General features: G+C 26.0%; 1 protein-coding gene across 17 annotated transcripts in view; it reads left to right on the forward strand.

The window, feature by feature from the left end:
• LOC136980013 (protein turtle-like) overlaps positions 1–23,976 on the forward strand; it is a 339,436-nt gene that overhangs the window by 214,695 nt on the left and 100,765 nt on the right. For 12 of the 17 annotated variants that reach the window (XM_067276040.1, XM_067276046.1, XM_067276047.1 and 9 more), the window contains 4 exons: positions 9,081–9,192; positions 13,775–13,953; positions 16,656–16,730; positions 19,512–19,718. In XM_067276040.1, the coding sequence (XP_067132141.1) occupies positions 9,081–9,192; positions 13,775–13,953; positions 16,656–16,730; positions 19,512–19,718 (573 nt within the window). The remainder of the gene's footprint in view (positions 1–9,080; positions 9,193–13,774; positions 13,954–16,655; positions 16,731–19,511; positions 19,719–23,976) is intronic. The other 5 variants (XM_067276043.1, XM_067276057.1, XM_067276045.1 and 2 more) reach the window with 4 other exon arrangements.

Genomic DNA, 23,976 nt, shown 5'->3' on the forward strand with positions numbered 1-23,976 from the left:
CTGACCTCTTTTAATAAAAAAAAACTAAATAAAAATAAAATAATAATTAGAATAAAAGTATCTAATGATTTTAAAGTTTTAATTAAATTTAAATATTTCAAAAAACTTAACTGATTTTTTTCATTTTAAAATATAAGGTTAAATGATGAAATTTTTGAATTTATTATCATACATTTAACCTTTTACATGCCACATCAAGTAATTATATTTTATTTGGTAATTTTTTTTTTATTTTCCTACTTATTTTGCTGCCATTTTATGTGTCCAGAGGGCAATAATGCCCAGGAGCAGGGCGAGACAGGTCAGTAAGGAAATGGCAATAATTATTTATCTTTTATTTATTTGGAAGTCCCAGCTTAAATTTTTTTTATAATAAACTTATTAATGAAATATTTCAAGAACTTGCTATAGTTCTATAGTTGTTATTAATCTAAAATATTCAAAATATGAGTATTATTATGAAACTTGGTATGTAAAAGGTTATTAAATATTAAATTTTTCTAGGGCTGGGCATTACTTATATTTTTAATTCTATCTGAAATGTATACGCATTCATTTGTATTCTTAAGATACTAGTTTCATTTCGATAAATAAGCAGAATAATTATTAAGAAATTTAATTTAGTCTTTCAGGAAATTTTTTCAGTTATTTAATAAAAATACAATATATAGATTTTACTAAAATACTATTAATCTTATAATGCCAAATGAATATATAATAAATTTTCCAACTTTTTGCATATTCATTTTACATAAATTACAAAAATTATCTCTTTTTTATAAACAAAATAATAAGAATCTCGTCAGAAAAATGTACGAAATTTTTGTTAAATAAAATTAAGGAAAAATATATACATATATACAGTATGCAGGATGTCTCGAAAAATATGCAGAAAGATGTTTTTTAATTTGAAACCTGCAATTCTTAAAGGTTTCGAGTTAGGGTAAGCAACTGAAGAAATGTAGGCAATATTCATTTTAGAATACTTATTCAGATTTTATTAATGTGTGGATGTTTGATGAACTTTTTGAAAATTTCAGGTAATGTTCTATAGAACAAAGATGTATTCTAAGCACTTAAATTATGATATTGTAAAAATAAAATATATAACAACTGAACTATGTAAGATAATATTTTCTTAAGAAAACTAAAAATGTGTATATTGGTTATCAAAACACACACACACACATATACGTGTTACTGTGAAAGACCAAAATTAGAGAATGTCAAGATTCTCCAGTGAATGTCGACACATACGACAGCCCATTGGTGAAAGACCAAATATTTGGTGATATTATTAATGTTACATTATGTTAGTATAGGTTTAGGTTAGGTTAGGTTAGGTAAAAAATGTACTTCAGACAAGCAGCTGCAACTAATTCGAGAAATGGAAGGGAAGGCTATAATGCTGTAATTGCAAAAAAAATTGTTCTACGACTAAATGCTAGGAACAATATTTTTATTCAATGTTCACATCATGCATGCTGAATGTCCATGTAAGTGAGAAATAATGATATTTAAAAAAATATTTTGTACATGCACGAAACGACTGTGTGAATGCCGACATTCACCGGAGAACGTTGACATTCGCAGGATTTCGGTCTTTCACAGTAACATATATAATATATACAGAAATTTTTTTGAGACAGACTGTATATATAATTGTTTAAAATTTTGTTTTTGTTTTCTTCTTCTTTCTCATTATTTGTTAATAGTTAACAGAAACTTTTTAAAATTGCTATTGAAAAGTTCATGTTAATAATTAAGGCATTAATTTCTTTATTTCGTTTTCTTTTGTGTTTTAATTATTGTGGTGTTTTATTTGACCAAAATTTTTATTTATTTGAAATTACATAACAATATTTAAAATTATATTAATGTATTTTTTGTCTATTTTCATCATTTCTTTATGTATACATTTATTGAATATTTTATATATTGAGACAGAATCATTTTAATTATTTGAGAATATTTGAGAAGTGGAATATAAACTGCTTAGATAAAAGATTCTTAAAAACAAATGTAATTTTCTTAAGAGTGAAGAAAAAAACCTTTGCAATGCACTTAAAAAATAATTATAGTACATTGTTAGTTAATGATCAAATAAAATGATTTGTTGTAAATTTTTTATGTATTCATAGAGTAATGAAGATATGTTTATTAAATAAATAAATAACTTTTTAATGTGAAAATTTAATTGATTATTTATCTGTGCTTATTTTAAATATTGTTATGAAAATATTTAATTAATTTATTTTAAAAATATATTTTATTTGCTTGTTAAATTGATTTCAGTAAATTTTATTTGAAAATTTCTTTTGTATATGTTCATTTTCATATATATTAATACAAACTTTTATTGATTTTATTTTTTTAAGACTGTTTTAAAATTTAAATTAGATATTAAAATCAAAAATGAAATCGAATAATATGTTTAATCTAAGTTTCTGTGCATTTAAGGATTTAATATATTTCTAGAACACTTTTATATGCAATTAACATTTTCAAACATAAGGAAATTGAATCATATATAGTTACAAGTTTTTAAATAAGATTACATATAAAAGGAAAGACTCTCAAAACTGTTTATAATTTATAATTAATTGTATTACAATAACTGTGGTTAACACACTCAAAAATGTTTTCGAAATTTATTTTTTATTTAATATATCATATTAGAAATGATTTATTTTTCTTTATAAACAAATTTCTTAAAATTTATTTAAAGATTACTGTATTTTTAAATGTTAGATGTATTCAGGTTATGTACAAAATGCTTAATTTATGGAGCCAACAATTTTACTTGAAGAAATGTTTTTGTTTTAACTGCAAATCATCATCAGCTTACATCTATGTAAACTGATGATGACCTGCTTCATCAGTTCGCATACATCAGCAGTTTCATCTGACGTTATTATTAGGTTATTTTTAAAGTTATCAATTTTATTCTAAATAATGTATTCATTATATTTAGTTATATTGTATGTCACATTTTTCTTAAGTCCTACAATTTAAATTCGTATACAGATAAAATATATATATTTATATCATTTGGAAAAATTCATTTTTTTGTTAGTCAGTTTACAGAATATATTTTGTCTTAGATAAACAATTATGATTATATGTATGTTATTAATTTGCAAAATGTATAACTGATGTTACATTTATGCTTGTATAACATCATTTTATCATTTGAAATCTTTTTACCCAGCTCATTTAAGTTCAATAAAATGAGCCATAACCTATGATCATAAGAATTTATTATATTGATCTAAATAACTATGGTTAACTATTGGCATTTATATTAAATTGTATTATTTTGTTTAAATTGTTTAGTCTTTAGTAAGTTAATACTGTTTTCATTTTGTATAGATTTTGAATGTCAAATGAATAACTGAAGTGCTTTATCACACTATTAAGACTAAATAATTACTTAGTAATTTGTCAGGAGGTAGACTGTTAGGCTGCCATCTCTTGTTAAATTTAATAATTATAAATAAAGTAATTAAATTTAACTGGGCTGCAATTTTCAAATTGTAGACTTATAAATTTCCACTGGCATCTGTCTACATGTCTGTCCATCTTTCCATAATCTCAAGAATGGAATTAGACAGATAAAAGTTGAGAACAGATATGAAAAGCTTAGGAGCAGGAGGCCCCAATTAACTATATGTGAATTTTTGGTCTGGACCAGAAGTCACGCGATTTCAATTCAAAAATGTTCTCTGGAATGGAATGAGATAAATGACCAGCATGACACTGTTGTTAACAGGAAAAGTATGATGTACAGGGGCAAGATTACTAAAATCAAAGCCTGTATTTTAAATTAAATAAGTTAATTAAAATAAATGAATTAAAAATTGCAGCCTGACATTGTGATGATATCACAATAAATAATTGATCATCGAACTTTAGAATATCGTGGAAGAAAAGATCAGGCCAGAGTGGGACTTATACCTAGAGTCCTACTTACAGTGCAGATGCATTGCCAGTTATGCTATCAGGACTTTTGTCCTATCTTTGCTTTCAGACTAATTAATTAATTAACTAATTTAGATATAACCCTATCAGTTACTCACAGCACCAACTGGTGGCAAATGAATTTTTTTCATTTATAATTACTAAATGTAACAAGAGATGGCAGCCTAACCATCTACCTTTTGCCAAATTACTTAGTAATTATTTAGCTGTAATAGCTTGATAAAAGAATCTAGTTGTTCATTTGAATTAATCATTTGGTTGGTTGTATTTATTATATAGAAGATTTTGAGTAATTTGAGATAAAAGTTTCTTTTGAATATGCAATACATAAATAAATGAACGTATTGAATTCTGATGTAAACTTACAATATCTACATTGGAATGATTTAAAATATATTTTTATGTTTTTTTTTCCTTGTCTCAGCTTAACAATATCATCAATATTTATTTATTTTACTATTTTATTTTTTAAGTAAAGCTTTATTTCATAATATTTGAAATATGCATAAACAAATCATTTAATATTAATTGTAATTTATATTCTGTTATAAATAAATAGATTACGTAATATATATATATATACACACTAAAGACAGAGTTGTATAGGCAAATCATTCCAAAAGAGGAAACTTTAGATTTGTAAGGTTTTTTTTCATTATTTCTTATATATTTTGATAATATCGAAAATAAAAATTTAAACAATCAAATTTTTGACATCAAAATTACTTGACATTATTTATTTTGAAAAATATTACAAAATTTTACATTTTAAATTTTAAAGAATTTTTTTATCTCACAAATTCTCAGCAAACAAACATTCTCTGCAAACTAGGAAGCCACACTGGGTGTTTGAAAGCTTTTATTTATACTCCAAGGAAAATTGTATACTTTCTAGTCTGCCCTTTTCCAAATAAAGGTATACACTGGCATGCAAAACTCAAGCAGTGGTGTAATTTTTAAGCAGACAGCCATGAAATTGTAGAAAAGGGCTTGTTGCAATTAGGCCTAGTTGCAATCAGTACAATGAACACCCAATTCAGTAGAAAGGTGATTTGTATGCAGGAAGAAGACACCACAGGTGATGTGAGGGCATGCAAAACACATGCAGTCAGCGCATGCAGTGCAAGACTACAGTAAACAGAAGGCTTTGATTCCATACTGTATGCATTCTATTCATTTTTGCACTAGTATGCTTTCTTCATCCTTTAAGTACAAAATACTGTCTCTGTATTCTGAATTTCGTATCTCCCAAGTGATTTCTTGCGAAGTTACAGCAAAAAAACAATTGTTGCTTAAGTTTTGCACACCAGTGTGAGATTAAATTTATAAAATATATTTTAAATTTAAATTATTGGCAAATCATTTCATAATAACAAATAGGGTAATCAGTTATATAAAACATCAATTTTTGTAATATCGGAAGCTGTATTGCTTGGATTATGACTGTAAAATTAAAACTTATGAGTATACGATTTATTTAATGCAACTGAAAAATATTTATTTCAATAATGTTTTTTGTTTTCTTGTATCCATCATCAGCTACTGCATTTAGAGCAGTTACATATTCTGAAATGGAACACTTGTTTCAAGTCTCTCATTTTAGACTTTTTTAAGCTTGAAAAGTATAATAATGGTTTTCAATCTTTTTTCTAATACTTGCACTTCTAACTTGATAATTTTTTTCTTGTGGCACTCATAATTTCTTATCAATGTAGAGTTATTACACTTTCTGTACTTTTAGTAATACACGTAAGAAGTGTTATGGCCCTTTCAGCACTATATTTTGTGCCATCCCTAAGTGTTGTTGTGACACCCTAATGTGCCGCAGCATTCCAGTTGAAAAACACTGTGTTAGACCACTGTATTTTTTAAGAAGTTTGAAAAATAAACAGAAAAATACAGGATATTATTAGAATACTGAATGATTTTATTTCATAGCAATTGCCTTAATAAAAATGATAATTAGAACAACAAAACAACTCAATTTGAAATATTGTTCAAAACAGTTAAGCATATTTTATTTTTTGTTTAATATGAAATCAGAGTTAATAATTTTGTTTTATATAACTAAAATAATCAGACAAATAATTAAAAAAAATTACCAAATTTACCATAAACAGTGTATTAAATTTTATAATATAGTCTTTGATAGTAACTAATAAAATGTATGAGAATCCTGGAAACTAAAATAATGTTAAATGTAAAAAATGAAAACATTAAGTCTAGATTGATAGTAATAATTATATTAAAAACTAAATTTACTCTTTCAACTTCTTACTTAGATTAAAAAAAAAACTATTCCAGCAATTTTACTTTATTCATCTAATGCTTTTGGCTATCTTTGTAGCCATTGTCTGGATCAAACGTTTCAACTTGTCTTAATTGTTTTGAACAGTATTTTCCAAACTACGGGTCATGACCCAATATTGGGTTGCATTAAAATTTTAATAGGTTGCAAAATGATACTTCAGCAGAAATACTTGTAATACTTGTATTACTGAAATATTCTCTAAGAACTAGGAACAATAGATGCATCTGTTAAGTACTGAAAACTTTTAACAACTTTTTTCTTATAATTATTGTTGTCATTTAATAATAAAATTAAGATTATTGGATGTGTATATATGAAATTGATTTCTGTTTTCTATTTTGAATAACATCGAAATAGATATTTTATGTAAAGTCGTAGTTATGAAGCCATTTGAATTGCAATGGTTTTGAAAATATTTTCAAAACCATTGCATAATCTCAAGTGGATCAGTACATAATTTTTAAAGATATATATATACAGTCGACTTCGCATAAGTCGACATCCGGATAACTCGACACTCGTTCATTACGTAGTAAATTTTTTGTGGTTCCGGCCGACTTACATAGCCATGTTATTAACCTTAAAAAACTCTGTTTACTCGACATCGTTTAACTCATCACCACTGATAAATCAACATACTTTTTCTGTTTCCCACTTTTTAGAATTCTGATAAGTCGACTCTCCCCCTAAAAAATGAGTTCACACCACACAGCTTATTGTATGGTGTGAACTCATTTTTTCGGGAGGGGAGTCGACTTATCGAACGTCTAAAAAGTGTGAAACAGAAAAAGTATGTTGATTTATCCAGTGGTGATGGAGTTAAACAATGTCGAGTAAATCGAGTTTTTTAACATTAATTAATAACATTATTGCCTACGTAAGTCGGCCGGGACCACAGAAAGCTGACTAATTAACCTACAGTGTCGAGTTATCCGAGTTTCGACTTATGCAGAGTCGACTGTTTATATATATATATAATGAAATTGACAAAAATCTTCTTACAATCTGAAAAGTAGACTTTAAAAACGAACATTAAGTTCATTAAGTTCATTAAGTTTATAAAAAAACTTGTAATATATTTAAAGTAAAATAAAACTCCCAAATAATTTTGAAACAGTCTGTTTTATTTACACTTATCAGTCTTATATGTTTAATAGTTAAATTTCAATAATAAAAACTGAAATTGAAGTAACTTATTTGTTATAAATCAAAATTGTCCTGAACTGCTCTTAATAGAATTGTATTCAATGTTACATTTCACACATATCAATAAAGCATAATTTTATTTTGTTATATAATATACAGTGATACCAGTTTCCGGGTTTTTAAAAAACTGTATATTATAAACATTTGGGTCACAGAACTATTACAAAGAAATATATTGGGTCACATGAGCAAAAAGTTTGAAAAACACTGGTCTTGAACATTGCATGTTAACAATTAGCAATTTTTCTTATTAGAAAAATATAAAGGTTTTAAGTAAAACAACAGTTTATGCAGTTTAGGAATTTGTTTTTTATTTTATGATTATAATTTTAAGAAATGTTATCAGGTTTAAGTTGTTTTCTTCTAATGAATTTACAAAGCAAAGATCTCTGGTCTAGAACTTGATCCTTTTCTTTCTAAGTGTGTATGGTTTATGATTATAATGTCATTCATATCTAAGTAATAGCTACACAAGTAAAGATAATTTATGGATAGGTTATCTGTGCACTCTTACAAAGAAAATGTTTTTACTCAGGATGGGAATTTGGCAACATTTTTATCATAGAGACCTAATGGAAATAGACACCATTAGGTAGGTTTCTGTGCAAGAGAAAAACTGATTTATTTTTACGCATTTCTTAAAATCTGTCTATCACTGGGGCTGGATAAGTTACGGTTACATAGATATCAGAATTTTATAAAAAAACAGTTTATTCATAATGTTCTTTTAAATTTAATTTTTTTTAATTTTTAATTCATTCTTCATGATAGTGATGTTAGCGTATAATGTCAGTATACATGTGTTTGATGTTTATTTGATTAGATTGAAATATGATATATTATCAAATAATTATTATGTATGAAAATATAGTGCGGTCTCAATAATCTACCCAGAATTAGAATTTAAATGTTTTGATATATCAATCAAAAGCACAGTCATGATTACTTCTAATACTTCTAAATCAGATTTCATGCATTCATTAATATTGTATTACTGTTTATTTTGTTCTATCTTTGAAATTAAAATGTTTGCATGTTAAGCAGTTTTTATTTTTTATTTATAAAATATTTTTATTGTTTTATTTTAAATGCTATGAAATATTTGCTTCACTAAAGCATTTTAAATTAATTTGTTGTATATATATAGTAGTTTTTTTTTGTTTTAAAAAATATTTTGTTGTGGGTTTCATGTATGTTTTTTTAATTCTGGAATTTAATTCTGGGTTTAAAGTTTGAAGTTTAAGTTCCAGAACTGAAAAAATAAGTTTTAAAAAATCTATATACACAAATAATAATATAGAAATTAAATGTAATCAAGCTCTTTAAAATTAATCTCTCAAAAATAAAGATAAAATGGTTATTTTCTATATATTTTTAATATTACTAATTTATATAGAAGTTTAATTTTTGTACTTAAACATTCATAGAAATGTTTTTTGTAATGAAGACAACTTTTTATAGTTTTGTTTTGCAAGAAGTTTAATATTAAATAAATAAAATAATTTATCTGTAGTTTGTTCATTTTGCATATGATGTAAAATTTGACAAATTTTTGATGTGTGCATTTTAAAATTTATTTCAGGTACAACACCACATGCTCCAACAAATTTATCTGTAAATACAAGTTCTTTTTCTGCAACTTTAAATTGGCTTCCAGCTTACGATGGAGGTTATGAACAAACATATGTTATATGGTAAGTACTTTTTTTTTTATTATGATTTAATTTTTATATGTATATATTTTATGGAATATCTATCCAATTAAATATGTTCCAGGAATTTTCTCAGGATGTATTAGTCACAGTAGATGTTTGCAAAGAGATTTAAACTTTTTACAAGTTTACTTAATGATGATTGTTATATTTCAATATAAAATCAATAATAAATTTACAGATATTTTTATTTATAAATGAAACAAAATCTATATTTACAGAGAAATCTTTTCTAATTTTAAAAATTTCCAATATAACATTTATTAATATTAATAGAAAAAGTGTGCTTAATAAAAAAAACAATGAACATTTAAAGAATGAAATTAGTATCTATTATATGAACAAAGATAACTGAGTATAAAAAAGTGTCCCATGACAACAATTTACCATGCAGTGAAGTTTACTATAAATTTTTTTTCCTATTTATCCTGTTTTATTATATGCAACAAATTTTCTAACAACATTAACAGGTGTTAAAACATTTTAAAATTATACATAAAAAACTGACACACAAACTGGAACTGTATACTAAACAAAAAACTAACACCTAAATGTGAATTCCAGAATATAACCTGTAATGTTCAAACGTCTTCGGCCGTCTTTCAGAGGCTCTTTTTGTGCATTCTTTCTTGACAAGGGCCTCCGAAAAACGGCCGAAAACATTTGAACATTAAAGATTATATTCTGGAATTTGCATTTAGTTATTAGTTATTTGTTTATTTTAAAATTAGGAAACATTTTATATTAATACTAATTAAATCTTATTTTTAAATTAAAAATATAAAAATTAGTCATAAATTTTATATTTTATCATTTCTTTATGGATTTCATCTTTGACCAATACGTCACAGAAAAATTTTGAGGATTGTTTAGCATATACACTCTGTATAACATAAATTAAGAAATTAGATAATGCATTTATGCTAAATGTCTTTAAAAAATAAATGTGATGATAATTTCTGAGGTAATATCAAAATAACTATTAAAATGATAAATGTTCACATATACATGATGAATTATTTAAAGATGTAGGATACTCAAAGATGAATGAAATATTTTAAAATATTTAAGGATAATTTAATAATAATTTCCCATATTCAAATATGTCATTAAATTATTTAAGTTGGAAACAAATTTCTATTCCATAATTTATTTTAAAATATAATAAATATAAATTAAGTGTATAGTAAAATTATCTGATTTATTTTTATTTTCCAGGTTTCTTTTAAAGTACAATAAGTTAAATTTTGCATTTACAGTAGAGCGTCGTTTATTCGAAAACCGGTCAACCAAAAGCTTTCTGGTCGGACTGTGTCGTGCCGAATTGAATGTTTTTGATACTAGATTAACTTCTAAAGTATAATTTTTTTGTTCTTATATTTTTCAATATATTTCTTTTGTTTGTACAAAATAAAGAAATAATTTTTAACGATACAATAGCCTCGATTATTATTAAAAAAATTTTTGTTAGGCTAAAAATTGACGAAAATTTAATGCGAAGCGACACGCAACGGAGAAAAATTCAACACGAAGTGACACGCAACGGAGAAAAATTTCAACATCGGATAGGTTAATATATTTTTTTGTACATAATCAGTTATCCGAACAACCCCGGTCCCCAATTGATTCGGATAAACGATGCTCTACTGTATTATGTAATAAAAGACAAAACTTTATTATTTGAGAAACCAAGTATAAAATGAAAAAGAAAAAAAATAATCAAGATGGCTAAATTTATTGAAAATTCTGAAAGAGTAGAAAGCTTTAGAAAATGTTTCTAATAATTTGATGGATTTAAATTTGCTTATAAAGCCATTAATACAAAAAGAACAAGATGTTTGCAAATAAAATATTTTAATTTAAAAATCACATTGAAAATAAATATTTAGTTAAACATTTAAATTCAAAATTAAACTTTTAGCTGTTTTTAATTTAATTTTTGATAACCTTAATAAGCAGTATGGTTAGTATTTATTCAATTATGCTACCAAGTTTTGTGAATAAGTTTATTTATTGGTAGATTTTACTGATATAATTATCTAAAACTGTAATTATTAACATCAAAATGGGAAATAAAATAATAACACCAAAAATACACAATAGTGATAACTTAGAAACAGTTGTACATAAGAAGAATTAATTTGAACAGTTCTCTTAATAAAAGTTTTAAAATTACCTGGAGGTCCAAATAGTGTAACTAGCAATGCGTCTACATAGCAAGGAGGCGTTGTGGGTTGAATCTTCTGTCAGGCTTACCTTTTCTTCCAGAATATTTTAAAATAATATTGAATTAATTTATTTATAGTTTAAAAAGTTTTAAATGTTTCACCACAACAATAATTGTCATACTAATATTAAAGTAAAGTAAAATTTCTTTTGAATTCTCAAAAGTAACCATTGTTGATATGGAAAAACTATTGGTGTAGCTCAAGTTACATTATATCAGTTATAGATAGAGAAGAAAAATAAAATTTTATACATTTGAACATTTTCAAATGAATGGAAATTAAACCTTATGTTCAGAGTAAAATACAAAATAAAATACGGTAGACTTTTGTTATAGCGCTGCTCACTATACCGTGCACTCGGTTATAGCGCGGATGATGTTCGCGACGCGATAAGCTCAAACACATTTATATGGGTCCGTGCGGCGTTAGTGAGTAGCGCATTTTATTGTTACTGTGTATTGAGTAATTGTGTATGTATTGTGTTCCTGAATGTATTTTGAATAGTGTTTAATTATTGTATGCATGATGAGGAAAAGAAAAGCTTGACATTATTGCTAAAGTAAAGAGGTGAACCACGTTACACTGTGCCGCTCAGTATAACACGGTTCATCTTATAACTCGGGTGTTGTTTCTTGCCCGACATGCACATTATATCGGGGGTCCACTGTATATTATATTATTGTCACTGTTGATTTTCTTGATAACAAAAGTTTCTTTTACCACATAATGAATTCATGATTTTAACTCACCATATTAAAAAAAAAAATGTTTAGTGAACAAAGTTCACTTGTTATACTACTTCTATCTATAATATATATTTATAACGCTTTTGAATAAATCAATTATTTGTTTCCTATTTGAGGTTATTTAATGAAATACTTAAAATTGGTATGCAAATTGACTTAAACTAATTTTTGAAATTTGACTGAAATTGCCATCTATAAACTTAAAATTCAAAATGTTAAACAATTGTAATGTCTTCTGTTGGCAGAAAACTTAAGTTAAAAAATTTTTAAAATATTATTATTATTGAAAAAATTTATATATTTAATAGAATTTTTGGAATTTGTTTTTCAATTTATCTTGTACTTTTATAATTAGTTTAAAAAATTTTATTTTAAGAGCAATTTGAGATTTTAAAACAGAGTTTTATAAATCAGAGTTGTGTTTTAATGTTCGCTAGCATCATTAGTAATTTGTGGATTTTGATAAAATTTAATTATTTTATTAACAAAACAGATAATAAAAATCTTTTATATGTAAATGTTAAGTCTTTTAGTTATAATAATTATAACTTACAAAATACAAAAATATATTAAAAAATTTCTGGGTAGTACATTTGATAAATTATTCTTATTGTTTTCAGGCAGCTGAACAAAATTAATTGGAATTTTAAAAATGGTCATTTCAAACACATTTATGTAGCATATATATTTTAAAATGCAAAAGTATTCTTAAAGATTTAAATAACTATATAATGAGATAAAAGAAATTAGTACAAAAATAAATGTAATTAAATGAATGAACTGATTAGTCTCAATGTGATGTCATCCTAAACTTTTATAATCATTAGATTAAAATCTGTTACATACTACAATGAAATAACCTTATTTAAATACATTTTTAATTACATTTGACAAAGTTTGTTATTAATTTTTAATGTAATATTTTTTCTTTGATGCTTCACCAATTATATATACAGTAATACCTCATTTTCGTTGACTTCGGTTATCGTCAGTTTCGGTTTTCGTCGATTTTTTTCCCCGAAAAAAGTGTCTCGGATTTTGTCAACGTTCCCACGTGTTCTCGCTCCTAATTTTGCGAAAAACCTCGCATTTTCCTGCTCAATGTGGCGTTGTCTCTCGTTGTGTGAGCATTACTCCACGCATCTAGCCAAACAATTGCTTTTGTTTTAGCTTTATTGTGGGAAATGCCATGTTAAATGTTCATTTATTCTTTACATTAGTCATTAATATAAAATGAATATAAAATTCTTATTGTTTTTAGTATTAAACACTATATTTATTTTCTATAAAATATGTTTTTGGTATGTATTTTGGAGTGTGTAGGACAAATTAATTGGATTTACATTGATTCGTATGGACATAATTGCTTCATTTTTGTCAGTTTTGGATTTCACCAATTGTTTTCGGACAGATTATCAACGAAAACTGAGGTATCACTGTATTTTTTAAAAAAATTTATACTTATATTTTTTCTTAGAAATTTGAACCTTTGCTGAGTTTATCAGTTTCCAACACATTTTACATCACTGTGAATCACTGAACTTAATGAATTTTAATAATAATATGCTTGCATTATGTATTTGATAACAGGTATAGGCTTGCTGATCAGGGAGAAAGTGATTGGAGAACCATTCGTGTTCAGCCTGATGGGGCTACCGCTTTTACAATATATAATCTACAGTCTGAAAAAGAATATGAATTTCAGGTGCTCTCTCGTAATATACTAGGTGATGGATTATTTAGTCCAATAATTCGGGCCAAGACTAATCGTAAGTAACTCTTTCTCTAATATCCTTTAATTTCATGAACTAATACATATATATTTTTTAAATATAACTATCATGTGAATACTAAAACTGCAATTAAACATTCAATCTTAATTATATTATTTTAAGATTATCAAGTTTGATACAATTCAATGTTACCGTCTAAATTAGAATTGCAATACATGAAAAAATTTTAAAGTAAATAATTTGTAATTATACTATTAAAACAGCAGAAAAATAAAGTACTTCATTAATTTTATTGTGCAATATAATCCGATGTTTGACAATAATAAATAAATACTCGTAATTGTCGATTAAATTATTTCTCCGAAGAAAATAATTCTGTACAATAAATAATTAATTAAAATTTATAATTTTTTAAATATTATCTGTTAAATTTTTTATAAATATTTAATTAAACTATAATTACTTAAATATTAGTATTATCTAATGATGCAGTAGATTTTTTACTATTTTTATGAATGGTAAAATTCTGATTTCAACTGTAGCTTTTATACAACATGAAATTGTTGATGATGATGACATTTTTGATGTGACCTATTATTGATTTTATGATTTTTTTTTTTTTTTTTTGGTCGTAAAAAACATTTTTGGCAAACAAGAAGCTGTTTATGAATGTTAATATTGTTCGACATCTCTTGAATATTTGAACAAGAAAATGACTTCCGTAAACAATGCAGTTTGTAATAAAATAATAATAATTTTATTGTAAAATTAAAACAATATCTGTTTTTAATTAATAAACAGTATTTTTCATAAAATGATAATGAATCCAGGATAACAAATAAGGTAAAGTTGTACGTGAGGTGAAATCAGTAAGTAAATTTATTAACTATAAACCACTATTTTTACATTAATTAATGTTTTAATAATCAAAACCTATATTGATAGCATTATACTTTAATATTTTATTTAAGAACTGCATAATAATTTTAATATATTAACACAATGTTGCAAATACATTATCATTTTGGATTTTTGGCAGAATGTTACAAAAAAGTAGTTGCAAAGATGTAAGAGAATTGATGAAACTTCTGGAATATAATTTAATATCTGCGTCTACAGTACAGTGCTTCTATTATTTATTAACGTAAAAATATATAAATAATTGATTTTTGGGGTTGACAACTTTCAGAGTAACAAATTCTGAAGACAGTATGAAAAAACATCAACTTGAAAAAGTAATAAGCAAAAGAGAATTTATAAATAAACTTTGGAACATTTTTTATCTTTCCTTTGACGATGATAACGAGACAGTCATATGGCTGAGGCAGTTAAAGCATCAGCTTACTGCTCTGGGGTTCCAGAATCGAATCAGGCAAGCAACTCCAGGAAGTTTTCTTCAGCAGTCTGTCTTGGATATGCCAGATCCCAATCTCACCACTCTGCCACCCCATTGTGGGCCTGGATGAACTCACAGTGAGTATGATTAAAACAGGCCCGCTTAGCATCCACGGAGTGGAAAGAGACATAAATAAATAAACTGCAAATTAGCAGGAATGAAAATAATTTGGATAACAATTAGGAATGCCAACTTATTATGGGGAAAAGCTAAGAAAAAACACGCAACTCCTCATTTTCAGAATATTTCTGAACAGTTTTTGTTTACTAAACAATATTTAAAAGATAACTGAATGGTTGGCAACCCTATTAACGTTCTTGAGTTCCATACTATAAAAAGTTTAGAACTGTAACTTATTGAAACATATATTTGAAAACGTTTTTTAGTGTGAACAAGCCTGAAAATCAATTATTTTCTGTTTCAAATCTAAACATGACGTTCATATATTATATTTTCATAATAAACTGTTTACGAAGAAAAATATTTAGTTAATTAGAAATATTATAAACATATTCTTTCAAAAATATGTTTATAATATTTAATTAAGCCTTTATTATTTTATAATTTGTATAAATATTCTATTCGATGTAATATTCTATGTATTTAATCATTTAAAGTAGTAACTTTATATGGGATGAATAATTTATTAAGTAAGAAATAAAAATTTGTTAGCAATGTAATTACTTGATAAAAAAAACAAAAAACTGAACCAGAGATTGATGAAAGCAGAGGAACTTTTCTTCTAAAACTTATTTTTCGAATTTTTAAAGGTGGAAGCGTTTTTTTTGCATTTTAACTTAGATAATATTTAAATATATCAATAATTTATGAGTACTTTTCAGTTATAATTTTCTAACTCTCTCTGTACTAGAAAAACTTTCTGAAGCTTTCTTTTTCACATTATTGAATAAATCTATCATCCGTCGGTTATGTACAGAAATACGGTATTTCTCTTACATAAAGTGTTTTTGAATGTTAATGGATTCATCAATTTGAAGAATTTTTAAAGAGCTATACAAGAATAATAAAATTTGTTATAAATATGAGTTTTTTATAAATATCTCACAATTCCTAAATAATGATTATTTTCATGATACTTTTTTTAGGTAGTGGGTTATTTATGTATTTAAATAATTATATTATATTTAATTTTTGTACATTGATGTAAAATATTTTAAAATAAAATATTTTTTGCTTTGTCAAATACATTTCTGATATGTGCGGAAAATGATTTTGATACAATATTTGTATTACTGATGTAGAACATTTCAGATATTTAATAAGTTTTATGTTTTCCATAGTCTTTTAATTATTTTTGTAATTGTTCTTATTTTTATAACAGTTTGGGATTTTAAGAGTGTTTATCCAACAGATTCCTATGGTTCAACATATATTCCCACAATACATAGGCCCTCAGGTAAGATCCATTTCAGTTTACATTAAATTATTATTCACACTTCTGCAAAATTTTCAATGCATTTCTATTCTGTTGGCCTTGTAATTTTTTTTTTTTTTTATATTAATAAATTTGCAAATTTCAGTAATTTTTCAATTATTCGTATATACTGTGTTCAAAATGTTTGCTCGAGGGAAAAACTAAGCATGCGCAATGAAAAATTGCAAAATTTGTTATTATCGTCTAGGAAAAAAATTTTATTTATGAAACACCAAAGATGAAAAAAAATCTAGATTTGTAATAGTAAATCTATATATGTGTGTAAAGCATAGAAATGTCGAATATCTATTGTAGGAAAAGAATTTTTCATAAATGATGTTCTATTCATTACATTAATGGATATTTGAAATTAATTTTGTAAGAATAAAATACAAAATACGGGTATACCTCGGGTTATGTCGTTTCGAGTTCGGTTATTCTTGTTTATATGTCATTTGTCAAAAAGGTATATGGAAAAATAAAAATCAAGTTTAAGTCATTTTATTTGACTTTACATCCATCTGCCACAAATATTGAAGTCGTAATATCACTAGAAAAGCGTTAAAAGCACATAAAATCATTTTAAAATATGTACATTTACAGTAAATGTTAATATAATCATCATAAATCCTAGAGAACGAAACACGAAAACATCTGTGTTTCTGTGTTGTCGTCTTATTTAGCGGTCTTTAAGTGCTCATTATTGGCGTTTTCCACGGTAGTTCCAATATCTACCATTTGGCGTCGTCGTCAATGCCACTCGATATTGGTAAATTTAACATAAATTAATTTATTTTCTATTATCGCAAAATAATTTTAATAACGATATTTGTTATTTAACCTTATAAAATCATTTTATTTTCTAATGTCTTAGAGCAAACCACATTCACAAATAAAGAGTCTGCAATGTACTGTAAACTTCGCCAAATTGTAAACATGTACAGTACATTTACAAGTATGTACTGTACGTACATGTATTCATAAATTTAGATTACTATTTTCTGTACTATATTAAAAATTAAAATTCATTTTTTTGTAAGCTTAAAATAGACTCTTATTATATTATTATTATATATATTATTAAAAATGCATTTATAAGTAAAATACTGAACTGGGAATGGTTATTTGTGATTTAGCCTAGTGACAAGTAAATTCGATTTAAGTCACCTCCCCTGAAATAAATTACCGACGTAAGGTGAGGTATACCTGTATTATATTTTAAAATTATGTTTGAAATGGAAAAATTTCCATGATTTGAAAGTAAACAGGCATTAAGAAAACTTTAACTGTTTATTGAGAATAAAAGTTACAAATTATTGATTCTGTATTTATTGACTGCCTTAATACAACTTAAAATGATATTATTTGTAACTGTTTAACCGTATGTATAACTGTAAGCTAAAATTAAATGTAAATAATTAATGAACAGAATTTTTCTGATATAATGACCAGGATAGTAAGTAAAAACTTAGAAAATTTACAAAAAAAATTCCCAGAAGAGACAATACATTAAAAGAAGAAATTTTTTATCCAATATCAATCAAAAAATATTTTTCTTTCTCTAACAAACTCTTACTTATTACAAAAGATTGACTCAATTCTTGATCAATTAATATAATAGACATAAATATAGAAGACATCTAAGTTCGTTCAATATAAAGCATTCAAAAAGATTAAGAACTATTGTATAATCATGGCAATTTTACAATAGTATTAACAGTTTTGTTTTAATAGTGGCCTGCTCAGAGTTGAAAATATAGTTATTCGGAAGTTTTTATGACCGACTTACCATACAAATCTTAAAATTAGATCGACAGTGTTCATATCACTTTAAATTAAATTTAATATTTCAAACAATGTAGAAATGTTTTCAAATGTTACAGTTTATATTTGCTATTTTAAATCAAATAATCTTGTATTAAATATTACAAAAAAAAATGTTTGGTTAAAAACACATTTCTATCAACATTGAAACACTCTGTAAAATTTCAATTTTATTGTGTCTTTTCTGTAAGATGCATTAACAAAGAAATTAAAATCCACTCTGTTAAATGTAACTGTTTTTTTTTTTTTTAAACAACAATTTAAAAACTTTTATATAATGATCAAATAATATATTGTCCAATATAACTATGTGATACCTTAACTACATGATTTTTTTTGTTGAGTTATTAAAAATTAATAGTAAAAACCTCTTATTTCTACAGAAAAAATTTAAATGTAGTCAAAAATCAATATGTTTGAATTTTATTTCTATACGTATTGAACTAATTGTCGTCTCTAGACTTTTCCTGTGAGCAAATATTTTTAGAACACTGTATACTTTATTTCCCATTTTCTTTAACGCACCTCACTTTCAAGCCATATTAAAAATTTCATTTATTATTTTTATTTTTTTGAAACAGCTTCTTGCCTTTTTGCCTTTCTCTTTCTATTAAGTTAAATTAATATAAGAAAAAGAGGGTAGATATTGTCCAAATCCACATTAATTTTTTTAAATAGCTGCATGTTTAAATTTAAATAATTAAATTTGTTTTATTTTATTATGTTATTTTTTTGCATGAAATTGTATGTTTTGATCATGTCTATGTTCTCTCAGAACATGTATGCTTAAATTTATTATAAACAAAAGAAAAAGTAAAAATTTCAGTGGGGTATATATTTTTCAACTCTAATGGGCATCAGTACTTAACATTTTCCAATAATATGTGGAAGGACACTCTCTGCCCCAAAATGGACATTTCCAATGCTAATGTAATGCAGGTACCTCAGAGACCTCCGTCCCTGCAGGACCAGCTCCAGGGCCACCCCACAATGTCACTGTACAGAAGACAACTCAGGGGGTGCTTATCAGCTGGATGCCTCCAAAAAACAAATCAGTGCCTGTAGCCTACTATCATATTGACTACTATTCACCAGACAAAGGTTGGAAACGTTGGGGTCCAATAAAGGATAAAACTAATTATTTGGGTAAGAATTCATTATTTTTTGTATCTTTAAATTATTCTGTATATTAAAATATAATACTATCTTTAAATAATATTACTATAAGTTGACTTAACGTAAACAATAGCTCCATAAATAAATATTAAAGTCTTAAACTTACATTCATAAAACTATCTTTTCAACAGTTTTTCCTGCTGCTTTATTTTATGAGTGTTGGTTTAAGACTTTAATAATAATAATAATAATAATTAATTTATAGTTTGTTACTCATTTCCTAGGGGGAAAACAGGTTTTTCTTTTGTTAATGATCAAAGTATTTTATATAAAATTTTCTTAAAAAATATAATGCTTCTTAAACAATAACAGTCATTGCTCATATTCATTAAATTTGTACAAAATTTTTATAAAGATTAATTATATTTTAGTAAATAGACATCAATACAATTTTTAAAAAATTCAAAATTATATAATTACAGTCGACTCCGCATAAGTCGACACCCGGATAACTCGTCACCATAGGTTAATTAGTCAGTTTTCTGTGGTCCCGGCTGACTTACATAGGCAATAATGTTATTAACGTTAAAAAACTCGGTTTACTCGACATCGTTTAACTCGTCACCACTGGATAAATCAACATACTTTTTCTGTTTCACACTTTTTAGACGTCTGATAAGTCGACTCCCCTCCCGAAAAAATGAGTTCACACCGTACAATAAGCTGTGTGGTGTGAACTCATTTTTCAGGGAGAGAGTCGACTTATTGGACAGTAAAAATTTATATGATAGAAATCACTGTGGGCCCCTAAGTTTTCTTCAGCTCCTTTCCCCTCTCGATGGCCCTGATTATCAACATGTTAATCAATTTGTTTTCAAATACTTGGTACTAGTTAGATACTAATTATCAAGGCAAACTGGCAGCACTGTGTTATTTTATTGTTATTGTTTTCACAAATTACATTTATTGCTTGTTTTTGAGAACTTGAAACTCGAAACTCATTTGATTTTGTCCTTGCCCTTGATTAATTCATACAAAAATCTGTTATCAATTAAAATGGCTGATGATCGTTTTTAAAAAATTGAAGAAACTAAGTCATCTTCAATTCCATCATGTCGAATCACCAGGAACAAGACATTTTTCTTTGCAGAGACAACCTTTTATTAGAGGCTATGACTTTGCAAAATTATGTAAAAAGTTAAAATGTTCACTGATGACAAGCCAATTAAAAAACTTTACATAATTTCAATTAAAATGACTGATGGTATTTTTTTTAAATTCGAAAAATTGAATAAATTGTGCAAACGAAGACTGTTGTGCTGCTGATAATTGGACATGACAGAGCTGAAGACGTCTTAGTTTCTGCAATTTTTTTAATTTTTAAAGACACTGTGTTTTATGTCTGCTTGCCACAAGACTTTCATTTCTCTGACAAAGTTTGGAATAATTTGTAATGCTCTACCGTGATGCTTACATATGGAGGAAATTTTACTTATTTGTCTACATGTGAAATCTTAATTTTTCATTTTATCCAGGTTAAGTTACATTTTTTTTGTAACCAAAAGCATTTCCATTTCTGCATTGTATGGGTTTCCTATTTGTAGTAATATTTAACATAGAGAATTGCTCCAGTTGGAAGAATTTTTTGTTTCGGAATGTTTCTGTTTTAGACAGATTTTACTGTATAAAGTAGTAATGTTTTTTTCAGTATACTTGTTGTGATAGCTCTTTAAATATAATTCAAACTGTTTTTCTTCAGAACAAAAATTTTTTTAGAAAACATCGTACAAAAAAGTACTTAGTGAAAATTGTTTAGAAAATCCATCAGAAAAACAGTTTAAATTGGCTTTTTTAGTACATTTCATTACAATAATAGCGAGGTTGAGACCGAAGTTTTAAATGTGAAAACGTGTACGTCGGACATTCAGCGCTGCTTTCCTGTAAGCTGAGAAGTTTGACAATGGCGTTTGGAATGTCGAGTATGATTCCACTGACTTTCCAAATGCCATTGCCAAACTTCTCAGCTTATAGGAAAGCGGCACTGAACGTGCAACGTACACGTTTTTGCGTTTAAAACTTTGGCTTCAATCTTGCTAATATAATTGTTAAATATACAATTTGTTCTTTACTTGTATTCTATCAACTCGATAATTATTCAACTATAAATAAAAGTATTGCAGATTTAATATTTTAATTCAGTTAAAAATACAAGTAAATAAATAAGTGACCTTATAAGAACATATTCATCAATAGGGGAAAAATATATGTATGTATATATATATATTAGTCCTTTAACATTTTATAAACTATTGTAATATTTCATCACAGAACGTCAGTATCAAATTAATAAAAACCACTCCTTTGAAAACTTCTATGTCTTAGTAATTCAAATTTCTCAAAAGAACAGTTGAAATATTTGTGAATATTATTTTGCTATACACTTTCTAATACACTTGCTATATTAAATAGATAAATTTACCAATGGTAGAGTCCTGATTAACTGAGATCTGTTTAACCATTGTTCTGTGTCCTTCGTGATGAATTTTGGAAGAGTAATTTGTTGATAAAGATAAAAGAATGTAAGACAAAAGACCACACTCTCTTGTGTTTGATAGAAAACAAAAAAAAAAAGGAATTTAAAGAGTGTAATTAATTGTTATTCATTTTATACTACCTTTCTGTGATTTAAGATGTGTTATAGACTTAATAAAATACAGTTTAACATAACATGGAATTGCTTATAACATGATCAATAGTTGGCTCTCAATTTCATGCTTTTAGCTGATAGAAAGTTGTTGAAAACATTCGAAAAATTGTATAGTATATGATTATTGCAACTTTCAAATTTATTACAACAAAATATGTCATTTTCTACTGTTTAATGTGACCTCACTTTCAATATGAACCAAATTTTTGATCCTAACCACCTGCATTATGTCAAAAGTATGATGTAAATATTTTTTTTTTATGTCTGAATATTATAAAGTCATTTTATTTATTTGTATTTTGTTAGATATGAATGTTAGATCTATAAATTATATAATACAGGCATGGTATTTTTAGAAAACGTTAGTTCTCATTTACTTTTAAATTATCTTCTACTCTTTAAAATGTTATTTTTATCTTTATTTTTTATCAGGATCAAAAATTAATTATATATTTATTTACTTTTTTTTAATTGATTTCTTTTAACTGCCGATCAAGTAAAAATATGCCTAGAAATCTGAATTGTTGTTGTTTCGATTAAGTGTAATTTATGTATAATCTATAAGAAATAATTAATTTTTATTTAAGAAGATTTATTTGCAGTTTTGAAAATAAAGAAAGTTGAATTAACCTTCCTAATGGAATAAAAGATTGGAGTTCTGCTTTAAAAATATTTATGGATCAGTTTTTTTATCAAATTTATCTTTATTTCAAATAAAATTATATAAAATTAGCAAAGTCATTGAATGATCAAAATGAATGTTTGTTATTATATACAATAATAACAAGCGGTACCAGATGATCGTACAGTAGAGCATCGATTATCCGACTCAATGGGGACTGGGGTTGGTCGGATAACTGAAAAAACGAATAACCGAAAAATATGAAAAAATACATTATTTGTATAGTATATTAGTATATCGCTATTAACCTACTTCGTGTTGAATTTTCATCGATGTTAAGCCTAACAAAAGATTTTTTAAAATAATAATCATCGCTATTGTATCGTTAAAAATTATTTCTTTATTTTGCACAAAATAAATACAGTGCTGTATTGTATATTGAAAAATATAAAACAAAAAATATATATATATATTCTGGTTACATATTTTACATAAAGTAGGCCTGTACATTAGAAAAAGAAGTCCAAAATTTTCTTTTTCTTTACAACTGGCACTTGTTTTTTTGCTGCTAAATCTCGCACACGTTTTAAAAACAGCAATTCGATAGCGTCGTTAATAAAATTAAGCCTCGTTTAAATACTGGCCTCTCTTTCATGGTCGAGTCAGTGTTGCCAGCTAAAACACGCAAAAATTTAACAAAAATAATATTAAAGTAGCCAAGACATAGCCAAATATTGTAGTGCCGCATCACTAGCGGACATTTGAATTTGTCGAATAGAACGCGATAGGTTAACCGATGTGATGGTTGATTGGGGGTCGGATAATCGATGCTCTACTGTAATTAAAATATTCATATTTACCACTGTCTAGAGCAGGCCTGGCCAACCCAAATTGTTTCGCGAGCCACTTTGATCACGCGTAACATTATGGTGGGCCACAATTTAGGCAAACGTGCTTTT

This window comes from Centruroides vittatus, unplaced genomic scaffold, assembly GCF_030686945.1.
Source record: "Centruroides vittatus isolate TY-2023 unplaced genomic scaffold, ASM3068694v2 contig_658, whole genome shotgun sequence".
NCBI classification, from domain to species: Eukaryota; Metazoa; Arthropoda; class Arachnida; order Scorpiones; family Buthidae; genus Centruroides; species Centruroides vittatus.